This window comes from Acipenser ruthenus, chromosome 31 (assembly GCF_902713425.1).
Source record: "Acipenser ruthenus chromosome 31, fAciRut3.2 maternal haplotype, whole genome shotgun sequence".
In the NCBI taxonomy this organism is placed as follows: domain Eukaryota; kingdom Metazoa; phylum Chordata; class Actinopteri; order Acipenseriformes; family Acipenseridae; genus Acipenser; species Acipenser ruthenus.
This window is the reverse complement of record NC_081219.1, coordinates 12,491,243-12,513,357: the sequence shown is the minus strand read 5'-3', so window position 1 is coordinate 12,513,357 and position 22,115 is coordinate 12,491,243. Positions and strand designations below refer to the sequence as shown.

The 22,115-nt window shown below is 44.4% G+C and overlaps 1 protein-coding gene across 3 annotated transcripts in view; it reads left to right on the top strand.

Annotated features, from left to right (window-relative positions):
* The window catches only part of LOC117396892 (early estrogen-induced gene 1 protein-like), a 44,554-nt gene extending 23,646 nt beyond the window's left edge, over nucleotides 1-20,908 (top strand). For 2 of the 3 annotated variants that reach the window (XM_059005449.1, XM_034927605.2), the window contains exons 3-13: nucleotides 8,806-8,926; nucleotides 9,937-9,966; nucleotides 14,244-14,360; nucleotides 14,962-15,008; nucleotides 15,203-15,372; nucleotides 15,908-16,012; nucleotides 16,479-16,571; nucleotides 17,212-17,404; nucleotides 17,611-17,732; nucleotides 17,902-17,971; nucleotides 18,304-20,908. In XM_059005449.1, the coding sequence (XP_058861432.1) occupies nucleotides 8,806-8,926; nucleotides 9,937-9,966; nucleotides 14,244-14,360; nucleotides 14,962-15,008; nucleotides 15,203-15,372; nucleotides 15,908-16,012; nucleotides 16,479-16,571; nucleotides 17,212-17,404; nucleotides 17,611-17,732; nucleotides 17,902-17,971; nucleotides 18,304-18,349 (1,114 nt within the window). In that variant the 3' untranslated portion in view covers nucleotides 18,350-20,908. The remainder of the gene's footprint in view (nucleotides 1-8,805; nucleotides 8,927-9,936; nucleotides 9,967-14,243; nucleotides 14,361-14,961; nucleotides 15,009-15,202; nucleotides 15,373-15,907; nucleotides 16,013-16,478; nucleotides 16,572-17,211; nucleotides 17,405-17,610; nucleotides 17,733-17,901; nucleotides 17,972-18,303) is intronic. The other variant, XM_034927606.2, reaches the window with a different exon arrangement.
* Nucleotides 20,909-22,115: the final 1,207 nt, after the last annotated feature.

Here is a 22,115-nt window from a genome sequence, read left to right as displayed (position 1 = left end):
CTCCCCTGCGTCCTCCTCCCTGACTCTGGGTATTAAGCAGTGTGTCTCTAGGGCTCTAAGTTTGTGTATAGATAATTGCCATGGAAGGCAGCAGATTGCCGTGTCATGCTGTGATGGGGTTACCTTCAGACGCTTCTTGGTGCAGTGCAATATAGGGATGGCATTTGGAGCTCGGGGTCGGGCTGAGGTTTCTAAGTGGGATTACCTGCTGTACTGTAGGTCAGAGTCATCATCCGTGATGTTGAAGCCTCTGCATCTCGCTGATCGATGGCATAAGAGCTATAGATCATGCCTTCTGTGTCTTGACTGTTCTTGATGGTTCTTGGTGGCTGAGGGTGAAATGGTTAAACCGTTTCTTCAATCATATAGTAGTAGTATTATCAATGTTTCAGATTAGAGGATTTCTAAAGAGAGTTTCATCTTTTTAACAATCCCCCTTCCGTTCTGAGGTCCCGTTTTATTTGTGCCTCACAGGTGGCAACCCTAATTTTATGGTGTTCATGCAGTTCTGTTAATGCTTTCACCGGCTGTTGGTTTCATTCACAGTTCCTCTAATGAAAATGAATTTCTCTGAACAGCCTTCTAGATTCCTGGTAATAAGTTTCTGCTTCTCTTTGTGTGTCTGGTGCTGTTCAGTGCAGCTGTGACCACAGTTATCCAGTGTTGCATAGCTGGGTTGTACTGTAGGTGTGGTAACATGCAAAGGTGGGGCTCAGAGGTGGCTGTCACATGGTTATGACTCAGCAGCAACAGTGTTTATAATAGCAGCTGTCACGCAATGTGATGTTTGCACCACTCCAGTCATAAACACGAGACTCATTCACACAGTAAAGTACTGACGGTCCCTCCATAGTTATACTGCACTAAAGAAATGGACACACTGGTTTCAGATCTTTCTCTTGCCTTTTGAAATGCCAGAGACTGTAATTAAGCTTTGAAGCAGGATAACTGTCTGCTAGCTGGCAAGTGAGCAGGTTCTGAAATCGGTCCCAGTGCAGGTTCACAGGGTTTATTCACAGATGTGTTCAATCTCCTAATGCTGGAACTTCGCGGTGCGCATTACTGTAGTGATTTAAAAGATCTGACCATTTATTTAAAGTCGTTTTTGTTACTAATGTCTGTGTACTTTTTAAGTAACTCAAAGTAAACTCATTTAACCTAAATTTTTTTTTTTTTTGGAGTGGGGAGGATGGAGGCTTTGCTTGACAGTGTTAAAGACGAGGTGTTGTGAAACCACACAGATGGTGGTTCAGGCAGCGTGGCTCTGTGTGATTCCTCACGCATGCAAAACACGCAGGCAGCGGGACGCACAGTTTCTACTCGCTTCTCTTTTTTCGGGGGGTTGGAGGAGAGAGTTAAACACTGCGGTGAAATTAGACACTGTAATTAACTCCCAAAGCACAGAACCTGCCCCTGATCTGGACCACCTGCAGCAGCAGCAGCAGCAGTTACAGCAGGGAGACTCTGAGCTGTGATGAGGTTGGCTGAAGCCCATACGTTTCCTGTATGACACGCACACCAGTCACTGCATGAAAACAATTCCCATACTCCTCTGTATCGTTGGAAATAACAGCATGCAAACCACTTCCACATGATTGAACAGGCAAATCTGAAGTGTGCGAACGGTTAGTTCACAGAGAACTGTTTGATTTGTATTTCAGCACTAATGCTGGGATTTAATCCCAGCAGTTTCTGTGTCTTATACTGGGTTACTGAATGGTTACGTACATAGTATCTATACATTGTTAGATTACTAGACGTGGGTTTGTTCATTCGTTTTTTGTCGGGGGAAAGGGTACCCCCTGTTCCCCAAAACCGTTTTTTGGCTTCTGCATTCATCCTCAAAAAAGGCAGTGGTGGGGAACAAAATCATTTTAATTACATTTTCTCATCCCCTCCAGCCCCTATCAGGTTTCGAGTCCTTTGTCGAAACGAAATTGCCCCAAATTCCTTCCCACAATCGTTCCATTCACGGCTTGCTATTGGGTTACGCACGCCCAGGGTGTAGAAGGACTGAGGGGGTTTCACTGGAGCAGAGATGGAGACAATGAGACAGAGAACAGTGCTGCCACCAGACACAGAGCTGGCAGATACCCAGCTCAAGCTTATGAAGGTGCAGTCCCTCAGTTCTGGGGTCTTGCCATGATAAACATTTCAGATTAGGAGACCTGTTCTACTTGAAAACCTTGGTGTGTGTGCATGGTGTGTGTATTTTGGGTAATCTGTTCCTTTTTGAGTATCTGTTGTTTTTTTTTTATTTACCTAAATTTTATATTTTTTCCCATAGCACACAGTGCCACCAGGTGTCCAACTATTGTATTTGCAGTTTGTGATTGTGACTCGTTAATAGCACAGAATTTCTAAAGGGAAGCTTGTTTTAGTATAATGACAGTACAGTATGCCAGATTGTAATACTTGTTTTAAAGGAATGAAAGAAAATCTAAGGTGTTGTGTGCAGTGACAATCCTTTTTGACGTTGCTTCCAAAGACAACTAACAACTTTAAGCCTCCTTCTTCTGTGAAACAATATTAGAAAATGTCTCACTTCCGATATGTGTCCCAGGCACTGGGGCCAGATAAACCACTTTGTGGAAGACTCGTGAGCTCCTGACACGTGATCTGGTGGCTGCTGAACTTCTAAAGAGTGTCAAGGAGTGGTTTACCCTCCGTGGCAATCTGCTGAACTGCCCTCAAATCTTCCAGGCGAAGTGACAAAGGATTTCAAAATCTACTTCTGATTCAGCTTCACCTCCCACACTGATGAATTGAGCAGTGAAAAGGGTAGGAAAAATAAGGTTGTTACCATTGTAGGGACAGCAGTTCAATACTGACATCTTAATGCTTCACACTTTGACAGTAAGGTCACTCAGATTGTTTAAAGCAGGAGATCGTGCTTTTCCTATAGTCCCGTCAGAAAGCCAGTCTTGCATACAGTAGTTCCCTGTGTATGTATCTTAAAGGTGAACTTCCCAGCAGCCAGAAGTGCTGTCCATTAAAAACTGTAGTCATTGTTTGAACAGTAGCTTTCCTGTTATCAGATCAAAGGTAGCCCAGGCCTTGTATTATAACACTCGTAATAGGCAGCCTGTTTGAATAGCTCCTTCGCAAGGCCAGTGTTATGTGGCCGGCTGTTGCCATGGCTACAGTACAAAGCTCCCAGGCTTGCTCGCAAGGCGCAGGGGAAGCAGAGTCGTTGACGTGGTCAGGACTTTACTGTGTTTGTACTCCGAAGGCTTGGCTATTCTGCTGGATAAGATAGCAGATTGAACAATGGCACTCCCAGAAGGGCCTGGTACCATGCGACACCACAGACACAGGCTGGCGCACAGTCACGATCGAGGACCGGGTTCCTGTATTGTGCTTCATGAAGATAGGAGGGCAGCCCCCACATATCTTGTTATAGACCTCGCTGATTGATAGTTTTAAAGATGCGCATGTAATGGATATAAAGCATCTATCCTAGGATTACTTTCAGGGAACCTTTTGTCGCTCTTTTTTTTTTTTTTTTTGGTGTCTCGTTGTTTTTTTTTTTTTTTATGATTCTCCCATTATTCCGAGTGGTTTAGAGTTGCTTCTCCAGTGTTAAGCTTGCTTGCAGAATCCTTGTCTTTTCTGATTTAGAAAAATCAGCTGAGAGTTTGACCTTTTTAGCTCTCTTGGCCTCGCCTGCAGCTATAGTCTCGGCTTTAATGAAATCTGTTTCAGAGCATGTCTCCTCCTCTGTCCTGTGCACTGCGTAGATAGGGAGTCTGCTGCGATGTAGGCATGCCACTCCTTCATTTTGCCCAGCAATGCCGGTTTGATTATACTGTAGAGATCTCCCAAAGCATTTCAAAGTGGACTCCAAACACACACACCCTGGCTGTGATGTGTCATTTTCACTGGCTCCTCTGTAATTCAGCTGCATGCAGTAATAACACACTGCCATTGTGGTGCAAACCTGTGTAAAGATGAGGTCAACTTTACTAAAACGGAGAGTAAAGTAAAGGATTGACTGGGGTGTAACTCATTATTTCTGCCCGTATGTGATTTTAGCCAGTTCAAAGATGTATTTTTAAAACAGATTTATTGCTAGTGTTATCGCTGTAGTGTCTGGAGCCGCGTCACGACCTTGTGTGGCTAGCCTGGTGTGTTTTACTGGCCGACTGGCTGGCATTGTGTTGCTCTTGCGTATTCTGGCAGGTCAAAGCAGCTTCTTAGCTCAGACTGCAGGCGTTTTTAAGCCGCACGTGGGCCCTTTTCAATCTGATTAGGTCTAATCTTCCCCCGAAGGTTTAGGGTTATGAGATAGGCTGGTGCTTTTCTCCCTGGGTGATTTACTGAGTGTGTCCGTCTCCCTGTAAAGTGAAGAATTTAGAAATCCTTTGTCTTCGGACACTGAGCAAGTGAGGTCAGGTGTTTGGGAATTAAATCTTCAGAAGCTACCGTTTTCTGATGGCAAGTTACTTTGTAACACATGCTAAAATAAAAAAAAAAACTGCTCTAGCCATAGATTCGCCCCGGGGAAAAGCAAGATTTTTGGGGAGAGCAATCTGGAGCATGTAATGTGGTTAGAGGGTATTTAAATCCAGTATTTATCTGAAACCGCATCCGTCCCCCGAAGCTACTGTTCAAAGACATACAGTCATTTTCAACCGCAATATTTCTGAATATTACATTTAAAATCTACTGCCCTACAGTCATTTTCCTGGGAGAGCTGAAATAAATCGCTAGTTTTTGTTCTTTTAATTAAAAGCTCCTTTTGTGTTTCCAGTTGCGTACGGTAGTCGTCCAAGCTATCATTTAGAGCTGGAGCTCTATGTTCTTCAGTGTCTTTTTAAGTCCAGTTGTATTGTTGTGGTTTTCAGGATTGTTCTGATCCTGTAGCAGGGCTTTCACATAGTGACCGCACTGATCCGATAAAGCAGAGCTTTACTAATGGGCCTGTGGCAACACAAATGGGAGTGACCTGGGCCAACCGGTCACCACTGAGCTGCATCATTGTTTTAGGAGTCTTAAGTAACACCCAGGGTGCTATGCCCTGTTTCCATGTGTGTGTCAATAGGCGACTATCTGGTCCATTACATAACCGATGTGAAAATGGACTGTGCACAGTGAAAGTGCATTCAGCATTACTAATAGCCAGGTAGTGGCTATACTGTGGTTTAACCACACTGCAGCTGTAACACATGGGAGTTAATGCAGTACAAGAAAATATATAGGTCTCTTATACAGCATAGTAACTGCACTGGGGAATGCAGTTCAAGTTTTTATACTTGATAGGATCATTGTTATGGCAGGGCCGGTGTACTTCAGCCACCTTCATGCCCATCTGGAAGATGATGCAGTTCTAGCTTTTTAGATTTTGAAAGCAGGCTTGGGTTTGAATAAGCAGCTTGGTGGTGGTTCTGTGTTATACAGTGACCTGGACCGCGGGTTCGCAGAGCAGACGGACCCCGCAGTGTCGTCTCCGCGGTGATCGCCCCCATCTCCTCAGGGGGTTCGTTTTGATGCTGCAGTAAACAGCATAGCGATGACCCAGCTGGCAGGGACATGGTGACCCACTTTCAGCAGGCGAGGCGAGGCACTCTGTACACAGCATTCCAGTCAAGGATTCATGTTCCCAACAGCCCGACTCAAACACAACAGTGCTATTATTCAGACTGCATTGTCGGAGAGAGACATTTCTTTGTGTAGCGCTCTCTGGTTTCAGTGTGTTTCCCGCAGGAGAGGACACTGCAGCGAACCCATTGCAGAGTGGATGCAAACATTTCTCTCTTTGATTAGGAAAAGAGAGGAGGAGGAGGAGGATCAGATCATTCTTAATGCATTATTCTAGAAATTATAATACCGATCAGGACTGAAGAGGTGGTGGTGTTTTACCTCTTCTGATTTCAGTTGGTTTTTGAACTTCCCACTTGGTGCCCCTGGTGGTGACATTTTGTAGTAGCTGTAGTTTCATTTCACAAGTTTTCATTTCTTATGGTCATTTAATTTCTCACAAAAAAAAACCCTGTCTATACTGTAGCACTTAATCCACAATCTCACACACGCACACACACACACACACACACACACACACACACACACACTGTGTGTTTGACTCTAGGAAAGGTATCCAGGCAGATGTGAATGCAGTAACCCCGAGAGCCCTGCTTCACACTGAACTGTGAATGCACACGCAGCACTGTAGGGTTTGCTGTTTTATCAACCCATTCCTTCCTCTGCGTGTTCGCTGTCATGTTTGTGTTGCTCTGCCACAGCTGTATCCTGGAAGCGGGGCTCTGGACAGGCTCTCTGCTTGGGGGTGGGGGGGATGGGGGGCTGGGTTCCAGGATACAGCCCTGGAGGGTCCCGACACAGGAGGAAGTCGGGAGCCAGCGTTGTGACTGAGTCAGCTGGTCAGGGTGGAAGTGCTCCTTTTAGACAGAGCGACACATAGGACTGTAAGCATGTTTTTTTTTGTTTTTTCAAAAGTCCACTGAACTGCTTTAACCTTTGGCCCTTCTTCTTTGTTCCGTTTTGACACAGCCAGATACTGACCCGTAAAAAATCAACACGCAAGGGAAACACAAATTAGTCTATTTTACAGTTTTTTTTGTTTTTTTTTGTTTACACAGATGAATTCAAATGGTTCACCCTGCTCTTTATGAACTTCTTAAACAGAGGGCAGTGACGGTGTGAAGCAGCTTGTGGGAGCGGTCTTCACCGCTGCGATATAAAGTCACTGTGAACGTCTACTGCAGCACTTGCTGTATCTGTGCTAGGCACTGCAGTTGAAAGAGCACAGCAGTCCAGGGCCAGTGCTGCATGTCGCAGGGTGAAGAACCGAACAGAGCGATACCTGTGAACACACAGTAACCTCCCTCTGCACAATCACAGAGCGATACCTGTGAACACACAGTAACCTCCATCTGCACAATCACTCCATTATGTTTTTCTTAGACCCAGGAAGGTTCGCAGGGTAGAAAACAGCCTTTTAACCGGAGACGTTTTGTGATAAAGAATGATTTGCATGCCGACTTCCTGCTTTATCATGTACAGCAGCACACCATGTACCGAGTCTTCATAGCTGTGTCCTTCGACTGCTGATGTGCCCTGTCTGGATTCTAGCAAGGTCTGGCTGAACAAATCCAATCCAATCCAATACACGGCACAGTACAGCCGAGTTACAGTACACAGGCTGTGTCCTCCAGTGACTCGCCTTTCAGTTTCATTCTGTCAGAGTGCCGTTTTTATTAAGGGGCAGTGAATCTGCAACAGTTACCAATGCAGACTTGCAGGTTACAGCAGTCTCTGTGTGTGTGTGGGGGGGGGGGGGGCGGAGGGGGTTCACAAGGGTTAAACCTGGCTGCTGTCCCACCTTGCAAGCATTAATGAATCTTCCAGCAGCATCTCATTCCTGTACTGTAATTAAGGCTCGCTGGGTGGTTTGCGCTGTAATGTAATGGGATTTTAATGAACTCCCACGGTAGTGCCTTGACATGCATGTTTATTACAAGGCACAATTATATGCTGAATTCCATCGCTTATTTGTCTAAAAAGCCTTCTGCAGCCTTGGGAATGCGATGTAGAAATCCATGCTGGAGCATTTCTCGGTAGCCAGTCAGGAGCTTGTGTTCTGCTACAGTAGGCTGTGAAGGGGAGTTTTGCTTGTGTTAAGCAATGTGAGCAGCCAGTTTACAGTCCTTATTGCACTGGAGGAGAGGAGTTTCATCTGTAACTTCATGCGAGGGAGAGGCTGCATGCATGCCTGATGCAGTGCAGTCCCAGTTATTACACAGTGGAGGAAGCTTCTGAAGAGGGCAGAATGGAGAGCTGCTACATCTCTGCTTCACAACAGAGATGAATAGGGCAGTACAACCGGGACTGCAGAAAGCTGAAGCATACAGTCCTGATTAGAGAAGGGGATTGCACCTGAGCCCCAAGAAGAACTGAAAATGACCACAAAGCGCGAGACACGGTGTTCCTGTCAAACTAAAAAGTAACAAACTCCACACGTGAACATGTTTGCTCTAAAGAACCCAGGCAATTAATCACAGCTGCAAATACAGAAACATGCTATAGAATTTTATTTTTTGGGATCACCAACAGCGATTTAAAAATACATGAATAATGATGGCATGACAAATACATGCCTAATTGAACTGTAATGGATCAGTTATGTGGTAGAATTGCGATCACGCAGGTGCAGGTTCAGTTACGCTTGCATTGTAATAGCCCCTAGGTCTGATAAGAGTGCGTGTTTCCAGGCTTTTCTACATATTGAACATTAACTGAACATTGTGGTTTGTTGCTTAGGATGTTTATGCACATCAAAGCTTTGACCTATTCTCACCAATTGGGTTTGATCAGCCCGTCTTCCTGTGAGACCCGTCGTTGATTGAGCCTCGTCCAACAGTTTAGATTGGGTCTTTTAGTACTGGTTTTAATTGGGCAGGCTTGTCTGTGGTATAGTAATTCATTTGGGGTAGATCAAAAGTATAATTGCTTTTCCTTCAAGGGGACCCCCTCCCCCATTCCAAGAACTTGCCCCTGGTGGGGCTATTAAGGATGCACCAGTCACCTCCCATTTAAACTGCTTGTTTCCCATTGATGGTATCAGGGGATCACTCTGTACACACCCCTAGCACCGTTATCTGTGAAAGGAGAAATACAGGAAACAAATTATTCATCCTTTAACGTCAAACACAATCATGAAACGCTGTCTACTTGATTTTTTTCTAGTTTTAACTGTCGGTGTTGTAGCGGATCACTGTGTGCAAGTGTATGACCGCGGTGTGGTGCTCGCCCCTCTCTCTGACGTGTCTGTTCTGCTTGTTCCAGGGAGGAGGTGCTGGAGAACAGTGTTCGCTGGAAGAAGAGGTTCAGCTTCATATGCAAGATGAGTGCCAATCCCACCACGGGGGTGCTGGACCCCTGCATCTGCAGAGTGTCTGTTCGCAAGGTACGTTTTTATCCATCCAAAATACCACCCGCCCTATCCTGTGCAGGAGGGATTGCTGGTGATCATGAATCCATAGTGTGTGTGTGTGTGTGTGTGTGTGTGTGTGTGTGTGTGTCAAACCCTGCCAGCACTCCACAGTGGAAACACAGGACCCAGTCAAAGGAAGCAGTGACCTGTACTGCACAGCAGCCCTGCCCTCTGCTCCCAACACAGGGACGCTGTCTTTCTTTAGATCACGAAGCGTACCTAATGGGCAGCTTCTGAATTCTGCAATCCGCTACCCTCCGGACCTCCTAACTGGCAATGGTTATTTAATGAGGTGCTTAATCAGTCTCACCAAAGTCCTCGCTCCAGTTTTATTACCAGTAAGCTGGAGGGTGCTGCAGTGAGCACGGTATTGTTCCATTGCAGATGTATTAAATCTGTTGCCTAGAGCCACTCTGATGCATTTGGTTGTTGTTTTGTATTGTTTTTTTATCCATAGAGAAACATGCACACCAGTCCTACACAAACATGCATGTAGTTCTTGTTACGATGAACTGATAGAAAGCCTGTTTAATTGACAGGGGCAACATGCAGGGATGGAAATAAGACTCCCATTGCATAGCAGTTTGATCCATTCCTGGTTTTACTAGGAGTTTAATAAGACACCTGAGCTTGTTACCTATACGCTGTGATGAATCCAGGTTGTGTTAAGACCTGGAATGGGTGACACTGCTGTGCAATGGGAGTCTCATTTCCATCCCTGACATGTGGAGAACCCCCAGAACTAATTGGAAAGCAACGCTGGAAATGAGTGATTTGATCCTGATGTGCATCATTATCAAACAGTAATGCAAGCATAAACTCTTGAAGAGCCTGCTAGTCTGTGAAGGTGTGTGTTGTTGTGACTCTCTCTCTGTGCCCTGTGTTTTAACACTACCCTTGCCCCACTTTTCTTCGACTGGAAACAGTCTAATAATAGGTCCAGTTAGTCAAAGATTAATTCCCTTTTCCTGTTTTTATTGCAGGAGCTCAAAGGCGGAAAGACCTACTCCAAGGTAAGAAGCGTTTAAGAGACATCGCTATCAACTTCCCTGCTTTCCCCAGAGAACAGCAGGCAGCAGAGCTGGGCAGGAACAAACACGTTGCACAACCAGAGGAGGCAATGCAATGGAGAAGAGGCTTGGAGACGGAACACACCGGCACTCCGACAGCACAGGAAGTCTGCTGGACTCCCCAGGGTCCAATACTGCCGGTGGAGCACAGCTTTACACAGCGTCTCCTGCTCCCTCGCACACTGTGCTGTATTCACAGATCTTAAATGCAAAGCAAGCTGCCTGAGTCAAACCTTTCCAGCTGCATGAATAAACGGCACACACACATGCATGCGCTGGAGTCCTCATAATCAGGGGCTACATTCGTCCTGTAGGGTTATGATTTTATAATCGCGTATAAGAAATCACAGATTTTTTGGTACAGACAAGAGCCCGTGCCCTGGAACAAACGGCACAATTCAAAAGTTCATAAAACTTTTAAAAAATGTTTTTACAGTAGTTCCTGAAAGACCTGAGTTCTGCAGCCCACTCTCACTGGAATGCACCACTCCCAGGGGAGATGAGAGTGTGGGAAGAGAAAGCTTGCTTGAGTTCAAACACATGCTGCAGGCATTTGCTGAGTTGAAACGAGTGGACAAAGCTTTGTGTCCGATTGTGACCCTGGTGGCTGTGCTGTGTTTGATTTTGTTGGAGTGAAAAGCGTTGTGTGGGTCTGTTAACGGTGAAGTTGGATTTCAGGATCTTTTCATCAAAATGTGCGCTTATACTTTTGTCTTCTTAACAGTTTGTTATAGAGATGGTTAAAAAAATAATAATTAGTGGCGTGGCTTTAAGGTGTGTTTTTTTTGTTTGTTTGTTTAACAAATTCTGTTAATTGCTAGGCACTGCTCTGTACATTTCTTTTATCAACATTATATTTTTGCCGTTGTAAAACAAACTCCCTGTTTGGAGGGGAAGATATTAGTGGTACGCATCTCTGGAGCCTTGGTCTCTACACATCTTGCTCAGGCTTGCTTGGAGACCACAATGGTAAAACATGCTGGTGTCTTAATTAACCATGACGAATATCTGAGTGCAGGAACAGCGATCTAGGATGATAAAGAGCACATGTCACGCTGGAATTGAGAGGGTGTTTCTTCAAGGAGACGAGATGAAAACAAGAACAGAGCATCAGAAATGCCATCAAAACAACCAGTACTCGTGTGTGTTCTGCGGTCGTCACAAAGTCTCGCAGTGATGCGTCTGGTCAGGGCTGTTGTGTAACTTGTACGGCAGCTGTTCCTTCCCAAAGGATTCAGCTATGGAATTCACTAAAGTAAATTGTTTTTGGTTTTCAGCAGAGTTCTGCCCTGTCGGTCCCAGTGATCAATGCAAGTACTGATGCTTTTTATTTACCAGTTTTCAAAACAGAGCTTTTTAGACTTGAACCCATGAATGCGATTTTGTGAAAGCTAGTGATTTTTTTTTCATTTTTAAAGTTAATGAAATGCAAGCTAAAGGTGATCGGTCCTGTTTAAGTATATCAGGAGAAAATCTTGATTGCTGAGGCGGATTGCTTTCCTGTGATAAAAGGCGATTCTTTAATTTTTTTAGTGCTGTGTTCGTTCTTGTTTATGAATTGTTGTACGCGGTGGAGTCCAGCTGGCAGCGGGCCTAATGAAGTCTCTGATCGGGGGACGACCCCGGCGCTTTGAGGAAGCAAGCAGAGGGAATGGCATTCCTTGAAAAGGATGTTGTGCTTTTAAACATTTGCCTCTGTTTCCTTTATTACATTTTAACTTCGTTCGCCCTCCCGTCTCTGCTGTTGCTGCCAGAATCCAGGAGGAAACGGAGAGATCAGTTTCCATTGTGGCAGCAGATTCAGACACCTTGGAAACAAATGAGAACGTTGTCTAGCTGTGGGGCCAGAACCCTGGGCACAGAACAGAGCTGCCTTTCTGCCACAGGGCCCGTGGAGTGCAATTCAGGGCTGTATTCAGAGAGCGTCAGTGTGCAGCTATTGCATTGAACTGCACTATATTTACCAGTGTCCAAACTCTCTTGTAGTGCCATGTAATACAAGCAAGCAAAACTCTGACCCTGACCTTAGTTCAAAATGAACGACGATACTGAATTACGGTAATCAAAATGGGTTATTGGTGCGAAATGTCATAGTCCGTGAGACAGAGACTGCTAATGTTAAATTCAGAATGTACCTGCAAGGTGTGGACACAGATGTCCCATTTGTGGGATTCCGTCAATGGTATGAATTTCATCGTACAGCGGTTTGCTGCTGTGCTGATCAGGGGTGACAGCTGCATTTCATCATGCAGAATGCTTTGGAAAAGCCAGCAGTCTTGTTTATAATCCTTCAGTCTCGCAATGCATTTTCTCAGAGGAACTGGTTTCCCACGGGAGCTTCCAAAGGGCAGCCTGACGTCTTAGGATTGTCACACGAAGAGATGCGTCATTGCTGCTTAACCACAAGCAGAGATCATGTGGAGACTTGCAGGCAGTGAGTGAGTTTCCTATAGGGGGGAAAACAAAAAAAAACTGACAGTTAACTGCATCAGTACCCTGCGCAAACTAATCGCGAGTACCCTGCTCCTGTCGCTGTGATTCAGTGCATGTGAAATGCCAGGGACTTTGACACTGTCTACTGCCAGTCAGTCCTGGGCACCCCTGCCAGACAGAGTGCCAAATGTATCAAAGTCGCTAGGGGGTTTGGAATAGCTATTGAGGGCTACTGAGAACCAGATCCAACTCAAATAGACACAAGGCTAGTGAAAGAACCTGCTGTGCCAAATTTTAATTGTTTTGTGACCGGCTCTGGAAACAATTGGGGCACTTGCAATCTTTTTTGTTTCCCTTATAAACTTGTGAAGGGAGTGGTGATTGGACTGCTTATTACATGGGAATGTATACCATATAGATTCCTAGAGCTAAGTCAGGAATGGGGAAAAAAGCTCCCATTGCATAGCAGTCTGATCCATTCCAGGTTTTACTATCAGTTTAATAAGACACACCAGAGCTTGTTACCTATACACTGTGGCTAATCAAGCTTGTATTAAAGTCTGGAATGGATGAAAGTGCTAAGCAGTAGGAGTCTTATGTCCATCTCTGTAAGTAGAAAACAATTCACTTTTACTGCTTCTGAAACCTAAAATATCAAAGCATATAAATGAGTCGACACAAAACAACTGTGCTTACATAAAATGCAAAACAGCTGGCATTTTATATAAGATATCCACACCCACCAATGCAACACATTGAATAGCCCTGCTCAGTACAGCGCACTATACTGTTCAGAGTGCTACAAGGTCTACAGCGTTTTTCTTTCATTTTTTGTTGTACATTTAAAGAATGAAAGTGTACTAAAAGCCTGAGGGTTTTTTTTTCACAGACAGGCTTTTTGTATGCTTTTCATTTCAAATGGTCCATCGCTGCTCTGCACTGTCCCGCATGTACAAATACCCAAGAGTGAGATTCCTATTAGCGATTACACAACATCCAGAAATAATTCCACAATGCGCTGTTTACCGAGGCGCGACTTCAGGCAGAGAGAGTGTGTGTGTGTGTGTGTTCATGACTGAGCGCGTTTCACAGTAACCTTCCTCCGCTAGCATGCCCTTGATTACATAACATCTCAGAGGAAATTAACCTCTTACTGGCTGCGATCGCTGGAATGCAGCCGAGAAAAAACACAGCCTGCCTGCCTGCATGCCCGCCTGCTGCGAGAGTCCAGATAACACCTATAAACTGAAACGGACTGGAGACTTCTGACATTGAGGCATGGGCTTGGCGTGCAGATCATCACGTTCAAATCCATAGTATGAAGATGGAAGCTGATCATCTTCTCTGGTTTTAAAGATCGGATTTGGGAATTGCTTCGAACCTCCTGCCAATGCTTCTCCTCCAGGATTTTTAATTCGGTGCATTCTGTAGCAGTCTGCTGTGCCAGTCGGTTTCCGTCAGGGTGCAGTTCATCTCTGACGGAGGTGGCGCACCTCAATATACGTGCAAGGAAAACCTCCACACACATCTTGGGTTTAAAAGTGAGTAGCTGAATAAAACAGGGCTGGGATATATAAAGGAAAAAATTAAAAAACACACACACAGTGCGATGGTCAAGTAACCAAAACAGAAAAAATACCTGCTCTGTGTTGTACACAGTGCTGTCTTTGGACAGATTGCTAAAGTGTGCGTTGCAGATTGATGGCGCCTGCTCTTCGTTTCAGGCGGTCTGTGTAAAGTTTATGTAAAGTTTATTGTAAGGTGTTTTTCCCCCCCATGTCTTGCAGCTTGGTTTTGCTGATCTCAACATGGCGGAGTTTGCTGGCTCAGGCTCCACTGCACGCTGTTGCTTGCTGGAAGGGTATGACACCAAAAACACCCGGCAAGACAACTCCATCCTAAAGGTGAGCTGCGCCGGGACGTCCCGCAGCATAGAGCTCATGTCTCTCTGTTATTGTATCACGCTGTACTGCTTTCATTTATTGTATTATTTTGTGCCATGGTTATTTCTTTCCATTACATTGTATTCACTATAGCTTCTTAATAATAATAATAATATCTACTGCCAGGGTTCGGGTCAATTCCTGTTTTTCAATTCCATTTTAAAATCCATTTCCAATTGCCATTCCCTTTTAATCAATTCCAACACATCGGTGATCAAAATTGCAATTAGCAGTGTTCTGTTCAAATGAGCTTCTCGGTAACCGTGGCAACAAATGACTTCAATTGAAGTCACGCTTTTGTTAGTCAATTAAATTGCCTTCAAATGAAAGCAGTTGAATAATGTCTCTAAAATATCGATTCCAATTCCTTCGAAGGAACTGATTTTAAAAAGAACTGGGATTGAAAACCAGGAGTTGTAAACTGCCTAATATTATGATCGGCCTGCCACAGGTTTAACTACAGCTACAGTAGAAAAAGCCTTCACTGTTAGAGAGATGGCAGTGTTTCCCTGTCATGAGAGCGCAGGCTCTGCTGACTCCTTCTCTCTGTATTTGAAACCAGGTAACTATAGGGATGACCCTGCTGTCCGGAGACCCCTGCTTCAAAACGTGAGTATTCCTCTCTATGGCTTTACTGTAATCATTTCAAGCGGATAGTAAATGGATCCAACTGCTGTGCAACGGGAGTCTTGATTGCATCCCTGAGTAGACCTTTAAAGACGCCTCTGTCTGTCCATTTGGTTCAGTATTCAATATTAAGGCCCTGTGTTCGGGGGTTGGGTTTCACTGTATTCTCTTTGCAGGCCTCCCAACACTGCCAAATCCATCTCCATCCCCGGACTGGATCACTCCCTGCAGCTGGACTGCAAGGGCGAGGGGGAGGGGACGGGAGGGGGCAGCATCAGCAGCGTCCCCCCTACCGGCATCACCACTGTCAGGCAGCTGAAAACCCGCGCCTCCATGCTCAGCTCCGGTAAGCCGGGGGAGAGTCCTCACAGCCTCCATGCTGCTGCACATACAGAGCCAAGGCAGGGCACAATGCTGGCTGTTCAGCACCATGTGACTCATTCTAAACCATTAAGAACTCAAGCAGCCGCTGTTACAGACGCCATCCCCTGCACAGAGCACACATCTAAAGAGAGAAATACTCTTTTTATGTTTAACCCATTTTTAAGTGCCGCTGGCCTCATTTGAAGACCGGCAACATTGTAATTTTTTGGAGTATTTTTGGAGCTGCCTGCTGTTTTTCATTTTCTCTTTAACTATATTGTTAGGATAACTAGCTGTAATTTTCTTAACTGCAAAAGTGAAGTCTAAATGTTTCTGTTAATTCTGCAGATAAAGCCCTTCAGAAGCTTTTATAACGCCTCAATGTAAAATAAGAAACTGAAGCCTAAAAAGGATCCATTTCTTGGTGTTTTTTCCTCCCCACAGAGATGCTGAAGCTCCATTTTCTGTGTGTTGCGTGTAACTTGACTGTCCTCCAATCTCTTCTTTCTAATCTGCAGGTCTGTCCGAGGAACCGGATCAGAACCTGTCGAGTCCAGATGAAGTTTTCCACACGGGTCATTCCAGAAACTCGAGCTACGCCAGCCAGCAATCCAAGATATCAGGTAGCGGGACAGTGCTGACTGATCTTATCAAGCATCGCAATGCATGCTGGCACAGGGTGTCTCGCTTTACAGTAAACTGTGTAGAAACACACACACACATTCTGCATGTGCTGGAGTACAAGAAACTGACAGCAAAAACCCTTTAAATGGCTTTATCGATGTCTCCAGTAAATGCACACGCACATTGACGCATCCTGCTGTATCTTTAGATAGACATTGTATTGTAAAGATAACTGTTTTACAGCTGAGGGAACACAAAGCCACTTAGTGGCTTGGAACTTGATTTCAGGAGACTAGGTTCAGGCCCCTGTAACTGAAAAAGTATACAGAGATTAAGTTCAAGTGCTGCGTGTGTCAATCTAGATTTTGGTAAAGTAAAACTTGCAGACGTAAGGCTTATGTTTGCAGCTGGGAAGCGTTCAGTGATTTCTGGTAACGTCTGTTTGTGGTTTTGCTTGTGTCCAAGGCAGGAAACAGCTCGGTATCTTGCCCACCTCCCTTCCTAACATTCTCTCTTCGGAGGGAAGCCCCACTCCTGTCACCCCGTGTAGAGACAGAGGTTTGCCAGTTAATCCATCCAAATTGTCAGAATGACCTTTTCAGATCATCATCATAATAATAATTATAATAATCACCCTTTCGAAATTAAACCCAAGGGTGAAATCTGATCTGTTCTTTGCATGGTTTGGAGTTTTTCCTTGGTGTGGGTGGAGGTGTAATCTTTTTTTTTGAGTATATAATGTCTGCCTTTTTAACAAAATTTACTTGCACTTTCATTCCTTCTTGCTAGGGCGTCCCGTTGCATAGCAGCTTGACCCATTCCTAATCTGACCATGAGTTTAACCCTTTCATGCATGAAATATTGAAAGAAAAAAAAAGTTTTGGACACGCAAATATATATTTTCGTTGACATTATTTCTAATGCATTTGCGTCTGCCATATTTCCCCATGTAAAGACTAGAAGTGTGTTTTTCGCTGTGCATGAAAGGGTTAATAAGGCCCACCTGAGCTTGTTACCTATACCCTGGGGCTAATCCCTGAAATGAGATTCCTCAAATGGTTATTTCTGGTAGCTGTGATTTTTGGACTTGCAGCCATGGCGTGGGTTGTAGTGTTTCTCGTGGCTTGCCTTGTGTCCCAGGTTAGAGCGTGGCGCAGTCCCCTCTCATGCCCTCCCCTCTCTGCCCTCTCCTCTCCAGGTTACAGCACAGAGCACTCGCGCTCCTCCAGCATGTCAGACCTGACACACCGTCGCAACACCTCCACCAGCAGCAGCGCCTCGGGGGGGCTCAGCATGGCAGTGGAGAGCGCCGAGGGGGAGAGGGAGCCCAGCCGCCCCGAGAGACCCCCACGCCCCCCCCGGCCTGCCGTGCTGCCAGACAGACCTGCCAGGTACCAGCCCCTGTATCCCCCTAGATAGGGAATCTTCCGTTCAGAGTCTAACCTGCTTGGTTCTATTAGCAGCGTTTAGAGAACTCCTGCTGCTGCAGTCTTCAGTGTAGGGATTGTGTGTTTTTGACCTTCGTTCTGCTCTTGCTCTGGGGCGTGTAGTTTTGATTTTTGCAATGGCTGATCATGCCCTTGCCTCTGCCCTGCAGAAGGAAGAAGGACTCGGTGGAAAGCCACCCCACCTGGGTGGACGACACGCGGATGGACGCGGACGACATCGTGGAGAAGATTGTTCAGAGCCAAGACTTCAGCGACGTCAGCAACAACGAAGGTGAACCAGCCAGGACTGTGAATCGCCAGATTAAAAGGCACTGGATGCAACGCCACTGCATTGCCTTGTGTTTTTGAATGCTGTGGTGTGGTTCTTTCTGGTTCTTTCCCATGATGCCCTCTGTCTCTTGATTTCATTGTAATGTGGCTGTTCTGTTTTTCGCTTGCAGACAGTAACTTGAGGCTGTTTGTCAGCAGAGACGGCACCACTGCCCTGAGCGGGATTCAGCTGAGAAACAGGTACGGGTTACCCCGGGCTCCACACCCGGGTTCAATTCGGAAGCAAATGCAATTACAATGTTAGTGTAATCGTGTTTTTGAATCTTGACACAACTGCGTATCTGTAATTATAATTGATTGATTTTACAGTTCAGTTTCACATTTGTCATTTCAATCGCTTTTGGTTATTTAGAATAAACGGAGTGAATATGTCAATGTGTGTAGTTCTACAGAGACTAAGTAAATACACACCACCATCAATCTAATGACACGTGTCTGTTTGCTCAATAGCGACCCCTGTCTGTGCACTGTGTGAACTGCAGTAACCTTTTCTCCTTTCCTCTCTTTTCCAGGGTGTCGGCTGGTGTGTTTGAACCGGTGGTAATCGAGAGCCATTAAATATTGTAATACATAGTGTTACTGTGCGAGCAAGTGGAGTTGCTCCCTCTACTGGAGACCATTGTGGAACAGCTACCAAACCTGTGAAGCTGCTGTTCCTGTACCACCTTCACTGTGTGTCGTCCTAGTACCTTTCATAATGTTAATGATAGATGTATAGATTATATATACTGTATACCACTAATGGGGTTCCGACATGCCAGTGTGACATGTTAAAGATTATACTACTAATATTAATAAGAATTGCTACTGCTGGACGACAGCCACTGAAAACAAAAAGGGTGACCAGGGAAGATCTCTTAAATGTCTAGAACGATATATTGCTGTTTTACGTATTGACTTGTAGGGTGTTCTGAAGACTACGTTTCCCAGGAGCTATTGCTGCTGCACCACACAGGGAGTTGATCTCTTGAGATGCAAAGGGTGATGGGAAATGTAGTTCTGTTGTATTAACATCTTTCCGGACAGCCAGGTTGTCTGGGAAATGCGGTTTTGAAGTGTTCCAGTGAACTGCGGGAGTATTTTGCCTAAAAGGCTGTATTGTGAGAGCAGAGAGAACCAATACAGAATACTGGGTGCGAAGCATTTGAAACCAGCGGATCATTAGAATATATTCTGTATTGTGTGGCTCCATGAAAAGGGATGTCCTCTTGAAATTGTTAGTGAAATGCTATTTGAACCCTGTGTAAGAGGAGAGATCAGTCTTGATTGTGTCAGGGGGGGGAATTCTGCTAGTGCTGAGAGCGCATTGAAATCCGCCTCTTCCCTTGTGGAGGGGGTCCGTTCAACACAGCCTCCTTTCCAGTGCTCCACTTGCAGTTTTCCTCCGTACTGGTGTAGGTGAGGGCAGGGATTGTGGTCCGGTTTGTAACTGTTTTAAACCAATTGAACCCTGATCCGGTGCTCTTGGAGACTTAACCAGCTGTCTTGTTGTATTATTATTAGTATAAGTAGAGATTGCTTCACGCAGGCAGTGACTGTTGTGATTTGACATGAGCCTGCGTTTGCCTGAAGAGCGATGCACAGCGTGTTTCTGTTCAGGGAGGCCTTCTCCTAAACGAACCGAGACGGCTAGGTTTCTTTTTTCTCCACAAAAACAGTTGTTCTCGTGCATACTAGCTGGGCTAGCTTGTACGAGAGAGAAAGAACGTGAAGTTCTTCATTAAGTCTATGAGCTGCTTGTCTTTTGTATGGTCCTTCCTTAGCATTTCCTAGCAATAAGCTTTGTCTCTTAGGGTCACTCTGGCTGCTACTGTGGAGCTATATAGACCACAACAGTACTGTTTGTGTTGCCTCTATTGCATGGCTCTTCTGCATCCACTCTACTCGGTGTGGGGTGGATTCAGTTAAATACAGCGCCTGCCTTAGTTTCCTATTCTACAGCAATTTTAATTAAGAGGTGCAGCCTGAATTATATGTGACCTCAGTTCAGGGCTTGCAATGCGAACACAAGAGTTCTTAATAAAGAAATTGATTTGAAATGCGCCGTAATAGGAAAATAAACCAGGTGCTGCATTATGCATTTATTTTTTTAAAACAATGATCTGCCCCATCCACATAACCTGGAAAGAGCCCTGTCTTTAACCAAGAGGGTACAAACTGTTTTAGGATGTAGAGCAGGTGCGTCAAACAGCGACCTCTAGTGGATAAGACACTGGGGTAATTTCGACTAATTTGGAACTCTAACCGTACCCTAAAAAAAAAAATAATAACATCCAGAAATTAATTCATGACAAAAAAAGCCCTACAGTCATCAGCAGAGGGACTAGACCTGCTTGCGTTGCGTTTTCTGTATCAAGCAGCTCCTTTCGTTATTGTGCATATCTGTGCACCGGCCAGGCAACTGTTCTTGCACAGGTTTCTAGGCTGTTGATTAACCGCGTATCCCGCCAGCTTGGAACACACTCATCCTTATCACTGTTCTGATAGCGAAGTGTTGCCAGGTTTAGCAAGCGAGTATTAAAGTATAAATGGTGCCCTTTTCTGTGTCGTGGTGACGTGTTCTGAAGTTGAACGCTGAAACACGTGTCTTGTTTAATAACGGCGGTTCTGTTTAACCCTATACCGCTGTCTGTAGGTATTAATAACAGGTTCTTCATTTCACTGTGTTACACAGATTTTGATTATTTGATTTTAATTCGTTTTGGGTTTTTTTAAAACCAGCGGGCTGGTTTTTTTTCTCTTTTTGATATGTTAACCCCCTCCCCCCACCCCCACACGCACCCATTCGGCGCAAGATCCGAATAGCCGGATGAAAAAAACAACTGCGTATTATTAAAAACGACAGTTCTGTGTGCTTCTTGTTTTATGATACTGTTTTGTAAACGAGAGCGTCTTTTTTTTGTTGTCGTACAAGTTTTTTTTTTTTTCCTTCATACTTGACTGTTTGTAACTTTGTGATTTTTATATTTAAAATTAAATAAATAAATAAAATACTTTAGCATAATCGAGCGCTGTTGTTGTGGACTGAAATAAACGGGTTGCCAGTCTGTCCGCAGGTAGTCGTTGTGGTTCGTCTGTGACAAATAAAAAGCGATCTGGCATGTTTCTGTATTTGAACCTGTGGTTTTATGGCTTGGTTATTTATAAGAGACACAGTGAACATGTTCATCTGTGTGGCTGTTTGTTACTTTGGTGGTGTAATTGTAATCTATAATTGAAATCACTGCAGCAGAATTGTAATGAAACCAAATGTCATTGTAATTTCAGCACACGATGCAGCTGGAATTGTAATTATAAATGACCACAGGTGTGCTGAACACGGCCGGATCTAAAGACTGCTCTTTCCCCTGTGTTTTACTGTTTGTATCGATGTTTTAATAACTCGCCCCTGTGGGACGGAGAGTTAAGAGAGCGGCGATGATCAGATCCGCCGCTTTTCAGATCATTAACACAGACCCCGGGGACAGAAGCGCCATGCACAATATCGATGTAGATTGATCTGTGCGGATCTTCTTGTTTTATGCCAAAAAAATACCGGGGACGCCCGTGAGTTTTCAGAAAACAAGATTTTATATTTTGAATCGCTTTTTTTATTTTTAAATGTGTGACACTTTTTATGAAGACAAAGGGACCAAATGTTTGGCAGTTATACCCACATATATATATATATATATATATATATATATATATATATATATATATATATATATATATATATATATATTAATACTGATATAGATATTTTTAATATCCTGCTTTCCTAAGTGATCAAAACGATGCAGCAGCACTAATATAATAGTTATTTTAAGAACCTATTTTAAATTAAGGCTGGTCAATAATATTGTGCAATATTAAAACAAAAACTAAAAAAGGATTCTAGAATTGCTGTAGGTTCCACCCTTCCAGATCACAGTGGTTTTGTAATCCGGTCCCAGGTGTTAAAATATCACAGGTAATACTGTAATGTCACAATGTGTAGCTGATGGGACTATTGTATGTGTGTGTGTGGCTTGAATACAGTACAGTGTGTTGTAGGGTGTTGGAATAACGCCCTGTTCACTCAGTGGGCATTCTTTGGCACACACGGGGTTTTATAAAGTCTGTTTTCTGAAAGCTCAGGGGCTGCATGATGCCCACTCCAACAGCACTCCACAAGTTTCAAATCTGTTCCGTGTTTTTTTTCTTTCTGGAAAGGGATTTAAGCTATGCACAGGAGTCCGAGACTCCCAAGTAAGATAGATTATTAATAATGTGTCTAACTCCTAGAATAAATAATACATATAGAATTCAATTTAGCAACAAAAAACTCCAACAAAGAATTCTA